Source organism: Fistularia commersonii, chromosome 1, assembly GCF_037954325.1.
Source record: "Fistularia commersonii isolate RoL2024-O1a breed Wild chromosome 1, RoL_Fcom_v1.0, whole genome shotgun sequence".
In the NCBI taxonomy this organism is placed as follows: Eukaryota; Metazoa; Chordata; class Actinopteri; order Syngnathiformes; family Fistulariidae; genus Fistularia; species Fistularia commersonii.
This window is the reverse complement of record NC_141284.1, coordinates 22,502,638-22,520,296: the sequence shown is the minus strand read 5'-3', so window position 1 is coordinate 22,520,296 and position 17,659 is coordinate 22,502,638. Positions and strand designations below refer to the sequence as shown.

General features: G+C 46.9%; 1 protein-coding gene across 4 annotated transcripts in view; it reads right to left on the bottom strand.

Annotated features, from left to right (window-relative positions):
• Positions 1-11,948, bottom strand: part of meis2a (Meis homeobox 2a) — a 76,771-nt gene extending 64,823 nt beyond the window's left edge. For all 4 annotated transcript variants that reach the window (XM_086154975.1, XM_086154994.1, XM_086154984.1 and 1 more), the window contains exons 1-6: positions 10,967-11,948; positions 10,335-10,561; positions 8,939-9,080; positions 8,779-8,829; positions 8,371-8,421; positions 7,654-7,803 (exon numbers count right to left, since the gene is read on the bottom strand). In XM_086154975.1, coding sequence (XP_086011101.1) covers positions 7,654-7,803; positions 8,371-8,421; positions 8,779-8,829; positions 8,939-9,080; positions 10,335-10,561; positions 10,967-10,978 — 633 coding nt within the window. In that variant the 5' untranslated portion in view covers positions 10,979-11,948. The remainder of the gene's footprint in view (positions 1-7,653; positions 7,804-8,370; positions 8,422-8,778; positions 8,830-8,938; positions 9,081-10,334; positions 10,562-10,966) is intronic.
• Between the last annotated feature and the right edge of the window lie 5,711 nt (positions 11,949-17,659).

The window sequence follows — 17,659 nt, the reverse complement described above, 5'->3', positions numbered from 1 at the left end:
TGGACTCAGAGAAATAAACAAACGGGCTTCTAAGATGACTTCTCCTCTCCTTCCCAACATCCCCCTGCTTTTTTTTTTGTTTTTCTCCCCTCCCACTCTCTTCCTGGTCATTCCCACACAGCCCGTGCCGGCACACACAGGGAAACAGGATTTTTCTACTGTACAGGAAACGCTTTATCAGTGCCACATGAAGGCAGGCCAGAGGTGGAATTTCCTCCGCCATTCAAGGCAATGCAGGGACAGAGCACATCACGTCACTTACAACCGCTCCTGCCCCTGCAAAGGCCCGGGCTGGCGTTTTCCAGCTCAACATGTCACCTGAACACGGGTCCTCACACACACACACACACATACATACGTATGAAAACAGAGGGGTGGGAAAATACACATACGGCAGAAGATCCCAAGAAAGACCACCGTTTTTTACCATTTTGTCTTCCTTCAGTTGTGTTTCCCTCTAGAGGAGAGGAGCCTGCCTGCCCGCATTGATGCCCTAGTCAGAGCGAGCTGTACTGGAGGAGGACAGACGGAGTCTGGAGACTGGTGGAGGTTTTGCAGTGAAATAAGAGGCTATAAGACATGCGGCTGCCGAGCTCCCTCGGGTCCACGGTCCTGATGTGCTGCTGCCGTGCCTGTGAGCGAGGCCCTTTTATCTGCTAAGTTTTTTTAAGGGGGAAGGAGGGCTTGTTCTCTCAAATAGCTCAGAGCTGAAAACAGCAGACAGAAACACACAAGACCCTTCAGACCCTCCGCTCCATTCAGGGCGCTCTCAGCGTCAGCTGTTCACCGGATGGCGATCGGCTAAAGGGCTCAGAGAATCTCTCAGAAGAGGGGGGTGAAAAGACAGCGTGAACAAAAGACACCGTGCGTGGATTTCAACGCGTGGAGTGCGCGGAGGGTCGGGTGATTGTGACGCGTTTGCTTTTCCGGTCCGCCAATCCACACGCGTGTTTTACCGGAGCGAGGTTTGTTGTTTTAGTCATGTGCGTGGGGTTATTATAAACACGGGGGAGGGGGAGCTCGGGGGAAAATCACTGATGTTACGAGGGGGGGCGGATTCCCCTCGGTCTTTACGAAATATCCCGATTCTGTTTGTCACACAGTTGTGGACACGGCACGGAAGCGCAGGCGCGGGTAATAAGTGCAAGAAGCGTGTGTTTAAGCAGAGCGGGGCTCACTTGACTCCAAATGAACTGCCGTACCGAGAGGAGAAAATGACCGGGTTCTGCTTACTCAAAATGAAACAACCACTGCAGATGGAGGGTAAGGCCAGCCTGAAACACTCTCCCTCTCCCTCCCTCGCTCTCTCTATCCTGGCAGCCACAGCTCTAATGCAACAGCTGAATCGATAGGACTTAATTTAGCTATCATTGCAGGGTAATGTGTCATTTTTAATGGCGCTGGCACTGAATTAAATTCACAGACACCCCAGTTAATGGTATGAAAGGGAATGATATTTTGTCATGATTTGCTACCTCGTGCTTTTAATGGACCTTCGTGCAGGGTTGGGGAAATAGTTCTGTCGGTTCAGGTCCTAAAAGACAGCGGGATTCAGCATTGCATAATAATAATAAAAAATAATAATCACAGCGCAGTGGCATCCAGAGCCAGTGCAGACAACAGACTCCTGTAAGTCACCTGTATTTCTTAACCCCATCTCCAAAACAACACAGCGAATATCAAAACAACTGCGTTAACTTTCCGCGCTCAACAAGGTGACCAAAGCAACAGCCTTTTCCTCCCCATAAATTATTTATTGAGCCTCTCCGCGCTACGGAGGGTGAATCATCACACGCCACGCAGTGCAACACAAACACGCTCACACACACACATACCGTTTTGTCACAACCCCTGTGGGGTCTGATAAAGTTCAAACAAGTTGGGGAGTAAAAAAAAAAAAAAAATCATGTCACCCAAACAGTCTTCTTCAATCTGCACAAGTGTTCCTCGGAAGAAAAACTGAAGATGAAGCAAAAGCTTAAAAAAAAAAAAGGCCGACAGGAGCATGTGACTATTCCCTAAAGCTAGGCATAATTAGGAGTCAAACATGGTTCACTCCATGCTCTTCACTAATTGTGTTAAAGAGCGGTGTTACCAGGAGGAGGAAGAGGAGAATGCCAGAAAGCAAACACGCATACATGTGCGGGAGGAAAGACACACACACACACACTCACACTAACACAATGGGACTAGATTAAGAATAAGATACAAAAGGAGTGTGGTCTCCAGGGGCAGCCTCCTCTGTTTGCTGGGGTTAGCAACCGGCGACTGATAATACGGGCTGTAATTAATATAAAAGCGGAGTGGTGGAATATAAAAGTGGTGGAAGACTTGTTGTGCAGTCGGGGCCACGGGAGAGCAGGAGAATGCTGCCGTCTCTTCTTCGCACCCCCACCCCGCCCCCTCTTCCACCCCCATCCCCTGTTTCTCATTTACAAACACCTGCCTGGCACAATCTCCTTCCTCTCAGCGCACTCTGTCTACATCCCTAGGAATTTCAAATAAAATTGATTTAGCGGCATCATTGAATTTCCCTCAAATTCCCCTGAAACCAGGACGGAAGAAATCTGTTGGTAAAGGCTGATGACGAGGGGCGTGCTCGTGCGCGGTTGCACGTGTATGTGTGTGTGTGTGTGTGTGTGTGTGTTTGTGTGTGTGTGTGTTTCTGTGGACAGGCTGCAAGGAAAAGCTACGGGGATCCCGTGCTGAACATGAAGAATTGCTGAAACGCCACAAAACACAGACACAGACACACACACACACACACACACACACACACACACACACGGGACTTTTATACCATAAAGAAAAGTGAGGTTTTGCAGCACGGGATAAACAGTGTTTGTGTCCGACCCACTTGCGTTGGATTCAGTATGTAATTATAAATAGCCACGTTGAGAACGTGTTAGTGCGCCTCCGCTGAACAACACAACATTTACGACGCCCTCAATTATCCGTTCTATAAAAACCCTTTAATGCAAGAGCTAATTATTCACCGCAACGTGATTTAACAGGCGTGAATGATTGACCAGTCGTATTTACATTACAAAACTTTCTTTTGACGTCCCTGAGTGTCACATGAACAAATATGTCTTCCAAGCCTCTTGCCAATTTATTAGGTACACGTGAATAAAAGTAATGCGGCCAAAAGTTCTTGCAGTAAATCTTCCCTCCATGACGATTATAATGTCAGGTTTTATTTATTTATTTGTCTATTTATCAGCTCTGCCCGAGAGCTGTTGATTTATTCTGACGGTCATTTCGGAGGCCGCTGTTAACAACGCCGGAAGAATTTGAGGTGTTTCATCAACTGTGACTCCTACAAACAGGACACGGCACGAACGCGCACCTCTCTCAGAATGACCCTTGAAATAAATCCTCTAAAACATTTTCAGTGGAACCCTCGTGAGGGCAAGATAAATTGTTATGTGTATCTTAATAAGTCCTTGCCACCAATAAACTTTAATAAAAATCAGCCTTGTGAATTTGTGAGCGGATGCATACCTGTGCTCGTTAGTTGAATTCAAATACAAATCCGCCCGCAATGAATGACAGCAATTGTTTTTCCTTGCATTCCTACACAGCGGCAGTGTTAACACGCCGTCATAGGAGAGGCAGTGCGGAATATGCAACAAGTGAGCTTAGCCTCTTTCCAGCCACAGGAGCGATGATTAGATATGCCTCCCAACAGGGCTCTGCTTCTGAACACTAATCAAATAGGAAATGTAAGGCCAGACATCCAGCCATCACAGAACAATTGTGTGGAACAGACAGAGCGGTCCAAGTCAGCAGTGCACTGTTTTCACGAGGCGGGGGCGAGGTGGGGTGGGGTGGAAGGGGCGGGGGATCCGACATAGACGGCCCCTGAGGAGAATAACGGTGGTTGAATTAGAACACCTTCGAAAATGGAGAAATTCCACGGTTCAGCGGGCCAGCTGTGGACAGCCCAAGGGCTCGGCGTCCACGGGCAGCGGGGCTGTGCGCGCTCTGGAACATGCATAGTGACACACAGCGCTAGGACGTTAATGAGCACCTGTCTCCATTGATACACGGCTTAAATCGCTGCACCGGACGAAACAGGAACCACAGACTGAACCTGTGACCTCACTGTATCTGACCAATGGCCTGCTGCGACCAGCGCCCGCACCAGAAAATCAAGTGTAAACAGAAAAGCCTTTTTAACCCCCCCCCCCCCCCCCCCCCCCCCCGCGTCCCCGTCCCCTCCTCCTTCTCTTTCCAGCGTCGAGATAAGCTGCAGCCTAACCTCTCTCTGGGAACTACTATCACTCCTCGAGGAAAGCTCTCCAAAACAAAGCAACTGCAAAATCCTACGGCGCGTCTGTATAACAAATCTCGAACTATGCAAAATTCAAACGCGTTTCAGAGGCATAATGCATATGCATGGAGGAAAAAATGAAAAAAGAGCCCTGTGCTAATATGTGAGCTCCGCCGAAAGAACGACACAATAGCGGGAGGAGACACAGAAGCTAATTCATTAGAACAGATAATATTCAGAGCCTGTTAATTCTATTTGCCTCCCTAATTGGATGTAGCACAGAAGAGACAGAAATTTGATTCATTAATTAAAAGACAAGACAGCAAACCATTGACAAGCGCACGCCGTACCAACCTTTTCCAATCTACAACGTTTTCCGTCCTATCACCCCGCGTGTGTAATATGCATCCCCCCACCCCCCAGACCCCCCTTTCTTTTCAGCAGAACCGGAGGGGAGGTGTGGGGGGGGCAAAGAGGTAGGCAGCCCTGGGTGGGCCGTGTGGTGGAGACAGTCACCGCAAGCAAATAAGGGAAATCAACAGTGTCAGCGAGGCCTCGACCCGTTTCTCACTGAACCGAAATCCAATCAGCGGCAAGACAATGCTGCATTCGAGTGCAAATAAAAACGGGCTTATTATTGCCATTATCATTTATATTATTATTACCGTTATGCTCTGATGTCAGGTAAGAAAGGCGAGAGAGGAGGGAGGCAGACGCGCATTAAAGTGAGCTCGGCGGGCCGCCTCGTTCACAGTGAAGAGCCTCATCATCTCCAGAAAAAAAAAAAAAAGAACCCAACTTTCACCAAATGAGATGTAGCCCTGGGCTATATATTAAAAATGCATATCAAAGCAAAGAAAAATGGACGTGAGAGATTCCAGCTAAATAAATTTGCATATCTAACTATCAAATTGCCTTCCTCTCTTCAATAGGAGTCAAGGACAGAAATGAATATAAATGTTTTATTTTATTTATTTTTAAAAAAAGCCTAATTCATGTGAATAAATAAAACAGATAAATCAAAACAAGGAGCACGAGAATAGTTTTATATGTGGTGGCACCTCCTCGCAGCTGAATCGTGCATTGTTTTCAATATTTGGGCCACTGTCTGGGCCAAAGCGGGACGGAGCCGTACAGAAGTGTACGGAGCCGTGCACGGCGGGACTTATTTCTTTAGCTTTCCACCAAAAGTGTCACGGGGTAAGCTTTCACAAACAAACAACAACAAACTTAACAAGATACAAATGTCACGCCGCCCCTCAGGTGCGTGTGGTGTCCAGCACCTGAACGCATCATAACTCAGAGCACAGACACAGCTCCGGATCAGGCTGTGCTGTGGCGACAATAAATACCTTTTTAAAAAAAAAAGTCCAGCTGTGGCGCAAAAAGTCACATAAATCCCTCCGTCTTGAAAATGAAACGGGGTCAGCGGACAACTCCAGGATGAGCGACAGGTCTCGTTTACAGCCGCCGCGGCTTTCCGTCAATGGCATATCTCATTTTCCAATAATCAAAAAATATCCCTCGCTGGTGGACGCAGCGGGGGCGGGTGGGTGCCTGAGCTTCTGGGGAGCAGCGTTGGAAATTGGCTTCAGCGTCAACCATCTGCCGTGAAACTAAACAGGCTATTTTATCTAATCTCCGCAATATAAACAACAGCATGCCCCATTTCTACACTTGTTTTGGAGGACCTCGGCGGCGCGTCCTGACCCTCTCGCAAACCGGCATCGGCATCTTCGGGGGCCCTAATTGTGTTTTAATTCGCCCCGCGCTGTGTGCCGCGTGTCCCCATAAACGCAGGATGGGCTCGCGCAGGGAATCCACTGCTGATTGGGCCTTTAGCCAGAGCCAACAGATGTAGGAGCAGTGACTTTGCATAACACTTAAATCTGCTTTAATTCCTTATAGGCTTGGCCTTGTGCTGCACAGATATTAACTAGTCAGTTTGCTTGCGATACCCCCCTACCAATCCCCCCTTCTCCCCCTCCTCTTTCAACCCCCCTCCCAACACACACACACACACACACACACACACACACACACACACACACACACACACACACACACACACACACCAAAACATTAGTTTTATCACAGGCATGCAAGACGCAATAACTCACAGCCATCAGCTCAATAAGACACTGTCAGCTTGATCCATATCGCAGGGAGATCCAGTGTTTATTACACCGAAAATGCACAATTTAAACCGGGGAAGGGGTGGCGGGTGGCTGATCGGGGGGGGGGTCGATCTTCAAATTTAAAGCAACTGTACGAGGTGCATATAATTGAATTCAGCATTATGGAGCCTCCAGCCATAAAACGTCAGGGGGAAGCAGAGGAGAGAGTCACTGCTGTGCAAGAAAGTAAATAAATAAATATACAAATAATAATAAAAAAATAAATAAATAAAAAAACATGGCGATCGATAGGAAACAATTAAACACATTAAGATCAGCGGCAGCGGTGGAAGGCCTCCAGACGAACCATCACACGCCTTGTGAACTTGACATTGATGGTAAGCCTTTAGCTTTGAGATCTATTTCAATAGGCTACCACTTTCCCCACCTCTGCAGCAGCAGCAGAACGCGAGAGGAAATAAATGAATAAATAAATAAATAATTAAATAAATAAATAAAAATCCACAGCTTTACGCACAGGCCACATTCAACTCCCACAGCAACGCATAAAGCCCTTTTCTTTTTCAATATTGGCCTAAAGCTACAGCTTAGCTCCGAAAACCCTGCTTTAACGTTAAACCTGCGTAACATATAATTGCCTCGCGTTATTCTCCCTCCTCCTCCTCTTCATCATCATCACTATCATCATCATCGCCATCTCCAACAGCTCTCCATAACGCACGGTGGCGATTTTACGCACGCGGAAGGGGTGAGGTGGGGGGGGCGGAGGGGGGCGTCAAGAAACACACGCACACACACACACACACACACACACACACACACACACACACACGCACACACACATATGCACGCACACGCATCCGTGCGCGGGGGAGCATTACGCACACACGGGTGACCCTAATCAAAAAGACTAAAACAATAACCCAGTCCATTGTGGCGCGTTTAGCTTTTGACCCCGAAACATCGATCGGCGGGTCCCGCTTGCGGGAGCTTTTGCGCGTGTGCGATCAGGATTTTTTGCACATGCACGGCGGCACACACACACACACACACACACGCACACACACGCACACACACACACACACACACACACACACACACACGCATGCACGAAAAAAAACAACCACCCAACAAAATAAAGAAAACAGTGTGCAATTTGATCAACAGCAGCAGCAGGGGTGCGCGCGCACTCACACACACACGCGACCGGGGGAGCATAATAAACGCGTCGTTACTTACGTGATCTGCGAGATTAGTCGACGATCCCGAGAGCTCTTCGTGGTCTGACTTGGAGCTGCCATCCCGCTCGTCGATCACCAGATCGATTGGCATTTTTCCTTTCAAACAGCTGATGTATCGGTGGCAAAAATTGTCGCAGAGCTCGTGCACCTTTTGGAGGGGGTGGGGGGATATATGAATATGAAAAAAATATATAAATTAAAATTAAGAAAAAACGGGAGGTAGAAAACACCTTTTTTCCAGGGTGCTGTGGAGGGGGTGCGGAGGAGGGGGAGCTTTACAACAATAACTCCAATTAAGAGACATTATCGGCGGCGAGGAAACAATAGTGGAACTGTTGCGGGGCTTATTATCCTCCTGAGACCGCAGCAACAAGTCGGAGGACAAAAAAAGAAAACAAAACAAGTATAAAGAGGGAATAAAAGTGCGCAACTGAAACCGAACCTGCGGATCGATCGCTTAGGGGGGGGCGATTTCACCGGCAATCGATTTTGTGCGTGCACCGGCTGGAGCAGATGGACAGCATATTTAAAATTTTTGAAATTTCAATTTATATGTGTATATATATATATGTATATATATGACTATGTATAGATCCATACATCCTGGTCGTATTCGACAAGGCGGATAGAATAATAATGAAAATAATAAAGAGAAAGGGGAAATTTAAGGAAATGTCCAGCACCCGTCCAGCAACATGGGAAATATTATTTTTACCTTTTCTAATTCCAAGAGGTGAAACCGTAATACTTGTATGGCTTGTATCATCTATAATCAAGAAAGAAAAGACACAATAGTTATATCACAAACTTAAATGCACACACACACACACACACACACACACACACACACACACGCACACACACGCGCACACACACACACACATATGTATGTGTGTGTGTGTGTGTGTGTGTGTGTGTGTGTGTGTGTGTGTGTGTGTGATCTCCAAAAGCAAAACATGTATGTATGTGTTTATGTATTTTATCATAAGAACAAAGTGCTTTACACTGTATGTACAGACTTGGGGGAGTGTGGAGGTGGGCAGACCGGATAGTTTAAAAATAGTATATTTATTTAAACATATTTACTGAACGAGAGGGGGGAGACAGAGATGGGCGCACTTACCAAATTGTCCAACTCTGGATTTGACGAAAATAAAGGTTTTTCTGCTCGGACCTATAAGGGGGGGAAAGGAATAAATAGGGCAAAGGTCACGGCGGGGAGTGACGAGCGGGGATGAACGGCCGAACCGGCGCTCAGCTCCGGTTTTCCCGGGAGGTTTGACCTGTTTGGCAAACACCGCGATGTCCTCGTTGAAGGAGTCCGAGGAGCAGACGTCCCCGCCTGCCACGCCGGGCTCCCTCGGCGTGCACGTCGCCAACTCGCACTTCTCGAACACCAACGCGAGCAGTGGGAATAAAGGGTGGCTGCAAGAGACAGGGCGGGAGGCACAGCCTGAGAACACGCATCGGTGCGGGGAGACACGCAAGAAAACACCCGGCCTGCGGAGGCTCTTCATCCCCACGTACTTTTCTTTTTTTTTTTTGCGTGAGCATTTACGCGCGTCCTTTTCGAATAATAAAAACCCATATGTGAGGCTGAGAAGGACCTTGTATTTCCAGGTCTCCGTGGAGTGGAGTGGAGTGGAGTGCAGCGGTATTTTCATTATTAATATTTTTTTATCGATTTATTGGTATATTTATCCGTTTCACGGAATCCCACGATCGTGGGATTTTGAGCCGGAATACAAATATAACTTCATCGGCGAGTACTGAATGATTTACAATATATTTCCAGACATATATATTCTTTTCCACACAGGGAAGATTATTGCGTGGCCACAACTGTGTGGGACGACGAGACACCCGCGTTTTCAAAAATAAAATCACGAGAAAAAGCCTTCTAATCCAGTATGACAATAATAACTATCACAAAAAACAATAATAGTAGAATAGCGGACACTCGTGGGTGAAGTCTAATTCGCGTTGGAAAAAAAAACTAAACCGGCCTCTTTTTATTTTATTTTTTTTTCTCATTTCCAGTTCCCAAAAAATAATTATTACAATATTAAACTGGAATAGTGAAGTGAATTTATTCATTTATTTATTTGATTTTGTCCACGAATTGGCCTGGCGTTTCAAAACTATTTGATTATTAACACAAAACTATCAGCAGTTCTAAATCACAATGGGCGTAAAGAGACGTATTTGTTTCCTCTGCAAATAAAATACATATGAATAAAAATGTTAAATGTTTTTTTTTCATAAGAAGGATTTGCATAAGAGGGATGCAATAGAGGTTTTTATTTAAGGGATAAATTAAAGATGAATTATCCAGAGTTCTCCCTGCAGCTCGGGACTCCCGGGATGAGATTAAACGCTGAGCCTCCATCCTCCACCTCCTCCTCCTCCTCCTCCACCTCCTCCTCCTCTTCCTCGGACGGTCTCACTCACTCGACGACGCCTCAAACGGCGCGTATAAAATTACACATTAACACAAAAAGAAAAAGTCCCCTTCGCACGACAATGAAGGAGTGAGGAAGAGGAGGGCTATAACTGATGTAAAAATATAAAAATGCACAAACTTCCTCTGCGCCCTCCCAAAAAAACGGAAAAAAGTTGAAAATCATATAAAAAAAAAATAAAATAAAATAAAATAATTCCCGTGGTGTCCAGCCTTACCCGTAGATCTGGTCCTTATCCCGCTTTAAAACGTCGTTGACTGCGGAGCCCATGCCGGTGGGCATGACGTTGGGGTGCGGGGCGTGGGCCCCGTAGTGCTGGCCGGCGTGCAGCGGCGGCCCGTGGTTCAGGTGGTGGACCTGCGGCAGCGGCCGCGGAGCGTGCGGGTCCCCGTACATGGACGCCGGGACCCCGTCCATCCCACCGTAATGGGCCAGCTCATCGTACTGGGGATATAAAAAAAATGTATAAAAATAAATGAAAAAAAAATAAGAATAAAACTCGTTTTTTTAAATACTATAAGAACCCATGCCGCCGCCGTGGCAGCCGCCTCTCCGGGAAGGGGACACCACCGGGAAGCGGCGGGAAACGACCGGGGAGGATAGAGAGATGGTTGCGGGAGGGGGTGGGGGGGTTCAGCGAAATCTCTCGCCGTCGCTACCCAGAAAAATAAAAGTAAAAAAAATGATGAAGGGGGGGAAATGGCTGTTTTTACGCGGCTGCAATGAGAGGACTTTTTGTTTTGAAAAATTAAAATAATAATAATAATACAAAACAAACGCCGTCACACCGGCCGTGGTGGTACTGGGTAGGCGGGGGTCCCTATCCCGGGGGTCGGAGAGCGTCCTTACCCTTTGCGCCATCGGGCTGCGCTCCGACAAAACTCCCGGAGTCTGCGGGGCGGCTTTGCAAATCCAAGTCCGGCCGGAGAGCGATTCGGTGGGCGAAGAATCCCACCTCCCCCCACCCCCCCGCTCCGCTCTCCTCTAAGCAACTTTCTTTTTCCTTTTTGTTGTTGTTTTCGGTTGTCGTCGTTGTCGTCGGTGCGAATTCTCCTATTCGCTCGGTTGGAGTCGTAGCATCGGGGTTAGTTTTTCGGGGGGGGAAAGGGGGAAGCGATTTCTTTTCTCTTGCTTTCCTCACTTTTCCTCACTTTTTTTTTGTCCTCGGGAAATACAATAAAAAATGAAAAATAAAAAAAAAATAAAAATGAAAAAAAAAATAAATAAAAAAGCCCCAAAAAGAAAAAAAAAAAGTGGCGGTTTACAATCGGCCCATCGACAACCTGCGTGCAAGCGAACCGCCGCGTCTCATGGCTTTTCGCCACTCCGGCTGTCAATCAAACCCCCGGGGTTGTCAAGGTAATGAATGAATGAATGGATGAATGAATGAATGACGGTCGCCGATGATGTGTTCAAGCGCAGGGCGAATCTTTCTGGTCCGTTTTCATCCCGCGAGTTCCGTGTCTCCTTTAACGCCTCCAGATCGCAAATCTTTTTCTAATCGAAGAGGCAAAACGGAGAGATCGGATCTTCCTCCTCCTCCTCCTCCTCTTCTTCTAACTCTCTCTCTCTCCCTCCACGCACGTCGGTGCTCGGCGGTTCTCCGGCGCGGCCGGGATGAGTGTTGGCAGGTTGGCTGCTCGCTCGCTTCTACGATCCGAGTCTCTCCGCGGCGCTGAGCGGTGGGCGAGCGGAATGACGGATCCCGGAAGTGGCGGCGGCCGCAGCCAGTCCTGCAGCAGCTCCCAGAGAAGAGAGAGCACAGACCGAATCTTGTGATATGCAGAGTGTGTGTGTGCGTGTGTGTGTGTGTGTGTGTACGTGTGTGTCTGTGTGTGTGTGAGGGAGGGAGGGGGGGCGGTGGCTTCAAACCCCACACTGGGGGTAAAAGAGCCAAACGCAGCTCCAACTCCCACCCCGATTCCGATTTCGCCGGGAGGAGCGCTGCAGAAAAGCAAAGGGAGGGGAAAGAAAGAGAGAGAGAGAGAGAGAGAGAGAGGCTGCATGAGGATGTTTTCGCTTTTTTTTCCTTTTAAGAATTTTGGACACAAAGTCCCAAAGCGGGATTAGAAGTTCTGATTTTCATTTTTTATTTAGTTTTTATTTTTTTTTTACGCACGACAGGATCTGGTGCACAACAACCACTCCAAGCCAAGCCAGCGAACGCAAAAAAAGTCATTCGGGAGTGTTACTAATGCGTTGTTGTGTGTTTATAAGCCCGGGCGCTGTAATAACATAGTAATTACTACTGATCTCACACCTTATTAATGCATCGGAGTATTTCTATTTTTCTCCTTGCAAATCGAGCGACTTTCTGAAACCAGATGAACTTTTCTGACAGCAATAAAGTTTTTTATTTTATTTTATAATTTTCAAAGGGGGGGGGGTGTACATTTCCACCCCGCTGTCTCCTCCTCCTCCTCCTCCTCTCTCGGGAGAAATCTGCTCCTCACCTCGGAGCAGTCAATTATCAAAGCTTCCTCAAGATCATCAATCATGTGAGGAGATTGAGGTCTGGAGAAGGAGGAGGGGAATGAGGAGGAGGAGGAGGAGCAACCGCTCCGGCCATCGATTGTAGTGAACCCCCCCCCACCCCCACACACACACACACACACACACACTCCTCTTTTAGACCCCCCTTTTTACGCGTAAACCCAAAAGTTTTCCTTTCTTTTATCATTTTTTGTTATATTTGTGACTTTCTCACACACACCGGATTTGCCAACAGGTTGTGATGGAGGTAGATGAGCTTTGACTGCAGTTCAATAAAGTCCAGCAGACAAAATGCCAAGCAGAGCTGCTCCACGACTCTTTCAAGAGGAGCGGTTCTTTCTGTTAAGAAAAAAAAGAGAAGGGGGGGTTAATAAATGAAACCGTGACAACAGTTATGTTTGTTGGCATAAAGGGGGGGGGGGGGCGGTGGGGGGAGTAAAGGGGGGAGAGCAGGGCTGCAGGGTTTGACAAACGGCTGTGTGGACATTTCAACGTGCAATACCCCGGGAAGGAGCTGCAGAGCGCTGCGCACAGAGCCAAGGCATCCACCGGCTCCAAGTCTCTCTCTCTCTCTCTCTCTTTCCCTTTCTCTCTCTCTCTGTCTCTCTCTCACACACACACTCCGTCTCTCTCTCCCTTTCTCGCTCACACACACTTCTCTGTAAACACAACCAAGAACCAGGCGGACTCCGCCGTTGAAGAGCCGCTGTTTTCATAAGCTAAATACTATCGTTCATATTGATTTGTGCGCTAAAACCCCCGCTCGACTTTTCTTCCTCCTCCTCCTCCTCCTCTTCCTCCTCCTCCTCTTCCACGGGACGAACGGGGTAAGTAATAAAAAAAACCTTCTGTACCTGCCGTTTTGTTTTTTTGTTGAAACGCGTTTCCTGGATTGTAAATTCACGAAAAAAAACAACATTTTCGTGCGTAAAAACCTCGCCTTTTACGCAAAGAATTATCGTATTTATATTGTAGAAATGCGTGACCCCCCACCCAACGTACCCCCCGAGGAGCGTGTGAAAATAGCGGAGGCTAATTACGCGTGTCCAATCCACGGCCCCGCGGACACCTATGGAAACATGCGAAATAATCCGAAATCGAGGTGGAATAAATCCTCCCCCTTTTTTTTATTTTAGCTCCGTGGGATTATTTTCTTCTCCACGCGATGTGACACACGTCGGTGTTTAATTTCCCTGATTTAGCCATCACCCACTAATTAAAATTAATTTCCCCCTCATAAACAAGGCCTGTGCCAACTGACCCCTCCCCCCTCCCATAACTATCCTCATCATTACGCAAGGTCATTATAAACAATTATGGTTTTATTTCTAAATAGTTGTGTATATGTATCTTTTACATCCTGGCACCTCTTCTTTTTTAATTCAGATGGCCTTCACACACACACACGCACACACACACACACACATACGCACACACACGCAGACAGACACAGATGTGTATATATATATGTATATGTACATATATATATATGTGTGTATGTACATATATATATATGTGTATGTGTGTATATATATATATATATATATATATATATATATATATATATATATATATATATATATATATATATATATATATATATATATATATATATATATATTAAAAGGGGAGGTAGACAAATCAGAGGACGACATTAACAGGAGGTAAAATTTCATCCGGTGGTGTCAGATTGAGGTCAGTTTAGGGGTAAAGCTCTCGGTGTCGGTGTCCGTGTGGGACGCGACCAGCTGCCTTTGGAGCCACTGGGTGGGTGGGTAGGTGGGTGAGCCGGGGATGGGATCCATTTCAAGGAAAACACTAGTGGGACAATCACCGGGCTAAAGATCCGCTGCGTGTCACATCCGAAAGGTGCAGCGTGGGGCCGCGGTCCGACATCCCACTTCTCCGTGTGCCCTCTGCAGAACTCACACCCCCGCCATCGCCACCCTTCGCGCTACCCTGCAGGACTTTAGCTCTCCCACACACTATATTGTCGCTAAATATGGAAACAAATGCAATCCGGATTTATTCCCTCTAAAATAATGTTTTGTTTTGTTTTTTAATCGCCAACACTAAAGCAACTTCGCGGTGACCTCGAACCGGTGCGCGGGCGCAGGAGCGCATACTAATACGACTAATAATAAAATGCATGAATATTCTTAAAATAAGAAAATGGGCCCTGGTCTGGTTCGGGAACTCTGCTCCTCTCCGGCCCTCCACGGCTATTCCGGTTGATGTGAATGAGGAAGGAAGAGGAGGAGATGGAGGAAGAGGAGGTCGCTTCTATTCGTCAAAAAACTATTATTTATTATCACTTGGATTAAAATAATAACAACAATAATAATAATAATTACAGTAATGATAATTTGCGGCTGTTCTTCAAATCCTGCGCGTCTGAACTCCCGCTGACCCCGGAGTGAAATGTGACTCACGGGTGGAGGTGGAGGAGGTTTAAGGGGGGGGGGGGGGGTCTCCACCAGAACGCAGAGAGAGCAACTCAAATACTTGTAAAAGTTTCGCGACCAACTGTAAATTCTTCAGCTCCGAAGCCTCATTTTCCCCTCCGCCGCTCCCCGGAGCCCGGTGTCACGGGGTTAGGGAAGAGGAGGGGGGGGGGACGCGCCACCGCTGCGGCCTCCCACCCCCTTTATCCCTCCTCCCATCCCTCCTCCTCCTCTTCCTCCTCCCTTCCCCTCCCTGCGCTGAGGGAAAAAAAAATGTGCAGCCCTCTAGCGACACCTGGCGGACGCGCTCCCGCGGGTGGGGGTGGGGGGGCCTCCGGCCGCGGAGATGAAGCGGCCGGGTGTGAAATCCAAACCACCGGGAATCGGGAATTCATTGGAACAACATCACGGAATTTTAAATATAAATAAAAAAATGAAATTAAAAAAATTATATCCCAGTTTGGGGCATTTTCTTTTTTCCTATCCGTTTCTCATCCGGACGCGGCTTCTTTTATGCTCCGTGTTCGGTCGCAAAAACAAACAAACGAACAAACTTCGACCATAACTCCATTCTAACGGTTCGCTCGATGCGTTTCCCTGTAAAATATGTTCAAGTAAATAAAAAAAAAATGTAGTTTTACATTTTTTTGTCGTTGTTATTCATTATAAATCTTTTTTTCCCCTATGTCATAATTTCCAATTTAATTAGATCTATTCTCAAATTCTATCTGACGGTTTTCTTTTATTTTTGTTATTGTAATTATTATTATTATAATGTCTTGTATATTTTTTCTTAAATTGTTGATGTTTTCCCAACTTTCAACTCTCCTTTCTGATCGTAACGGTGTTATTACACGTTAAAACAGGCCGACACTAATAATAATAAATAAAACTAATGATAATGAAAATAATAATGGGCCAAAATTGAACCAATTAAAGCTCAGTGAGTGTACGTTGGAAGGAAACAGATGCGTCTAAATAGTCAGCTAGAATTAATAAGAATTTGGTAAAATAATGTATTTTGGAAAGATTTCAGCGTGGGAGTGGGGAGGGGGACTCTTCGTCCGGGAACGAACCTGCGCTCGTCTCAAACCCTCCACGTTTTGGTCAAAATCCCCCCTCTCCCCCCCTCCTCCTCCTCCTCCGTCCCATCGCGATATTTGGCTGCCGGTCCCGCGGCCCTCTCGCGGCTCCCCGCCCGGCCCGTGACACACTTGAAGCGGGTCACCGTTGGGATTAGAGACCCGTCGTTAACGCCTGCTCGGACACACACACACACACACACACACACACACACACACACACACACACACACACACACACACACACACACCAAATGCTGATTTAATGAGCTTGCGTCGGGTGTTTGTCCCAGAATACCTGGTGTGCATGTGTAATCCGTGACCCCCCTCCCTCCCTTTCCTCCTCCTCACACCACACGTGGTTACACTGCAACGAGAGAAAGATTATTATTATTATTATTATTATTATTATTATTATTATTATTATTATTATTGTGATGGTTGAGAGCTCCGGCGGCGCAGGCCGGAGGCTGCGTCCGGCGGCTCCACGGAGCTGCGCGCCGGGCGGAGGCGAAGCGCAGGCCGGGGAGCGGAGGAGCGGAGGAGCGGGCGGCGGTGACCCTCTCGCTGCGCCGCTGTCGCTCATCATTTATCAGGCTTAAATGGCTTAAACAGGCACCCCACCTTTTCTTTTCTTTTTTATTTATTACTATATATCAAACCCCTCTCTCCCTTATCTCCGATACAGGAAATACACCGCCGGCTGTTAACGCGGAATTTGGAAAGGTGTCCGATAAAGGAAATAGGACTTTGTTTTCTTTTTACGTGGCGTTTTTAAGCCTTATTAAATTGTCTTAATTCCCCCCTCCGTGCTCTTGAAGTGAAAATAAACCCCAGCACCTCTTGTGTGTGTGTATGTGTGTGTGTGTGTGTGTGTGTGTGTGTGTGTGTGTGTGTGTGTGTGTGTTCTATACGCCTCCAACCTGATTCGGAACCACGCAATTGCTCGCCTACCCCGCAGAAACACGCTTCCATCCGTGAAACAGTCGGAAAAAAAAATGCGCGAATAAAAAAATAATGTTTAATAAAATGACATTGAGCGTTTACTACAACGTTTTTATACATTTTTTTTACCACAACAAACAAAAATAAACCCCTCGATATTCAGTGTTTTATCACTGAAATATTTTTTTAAATTCACAGTTCAGATATGAGTGAAGGGACCCCCCCGCCCCCCGAACAGGTTTCCTCCTCGGTGCAGCTGCGTTCAACACGGAGTGACGGATTTTGATATTCCAGTCACACAGCAGAGTAAACACCGCTCTCCCGACCAAGGAACGTCACTGACGACGTTTCACATCCGGATGCGGGGAAACTTCCGGCTACACCGTCAGTCTGAGCGTCTCTGCCGGTAAATAAAGTCCAATAGTGGGCTGTGTTTCCGTTATTGTTGTTAAAAAGCCCAGAGATCGTTGTCTTATCTGAATTTATTGTTTGTTTTTGATTGTTTTCGTGTGAAATGTTGTTAATTTTTTTTTCGTCTGATGCTTATTTTCAAATGCACTAGAATAAAAAAAAAATAT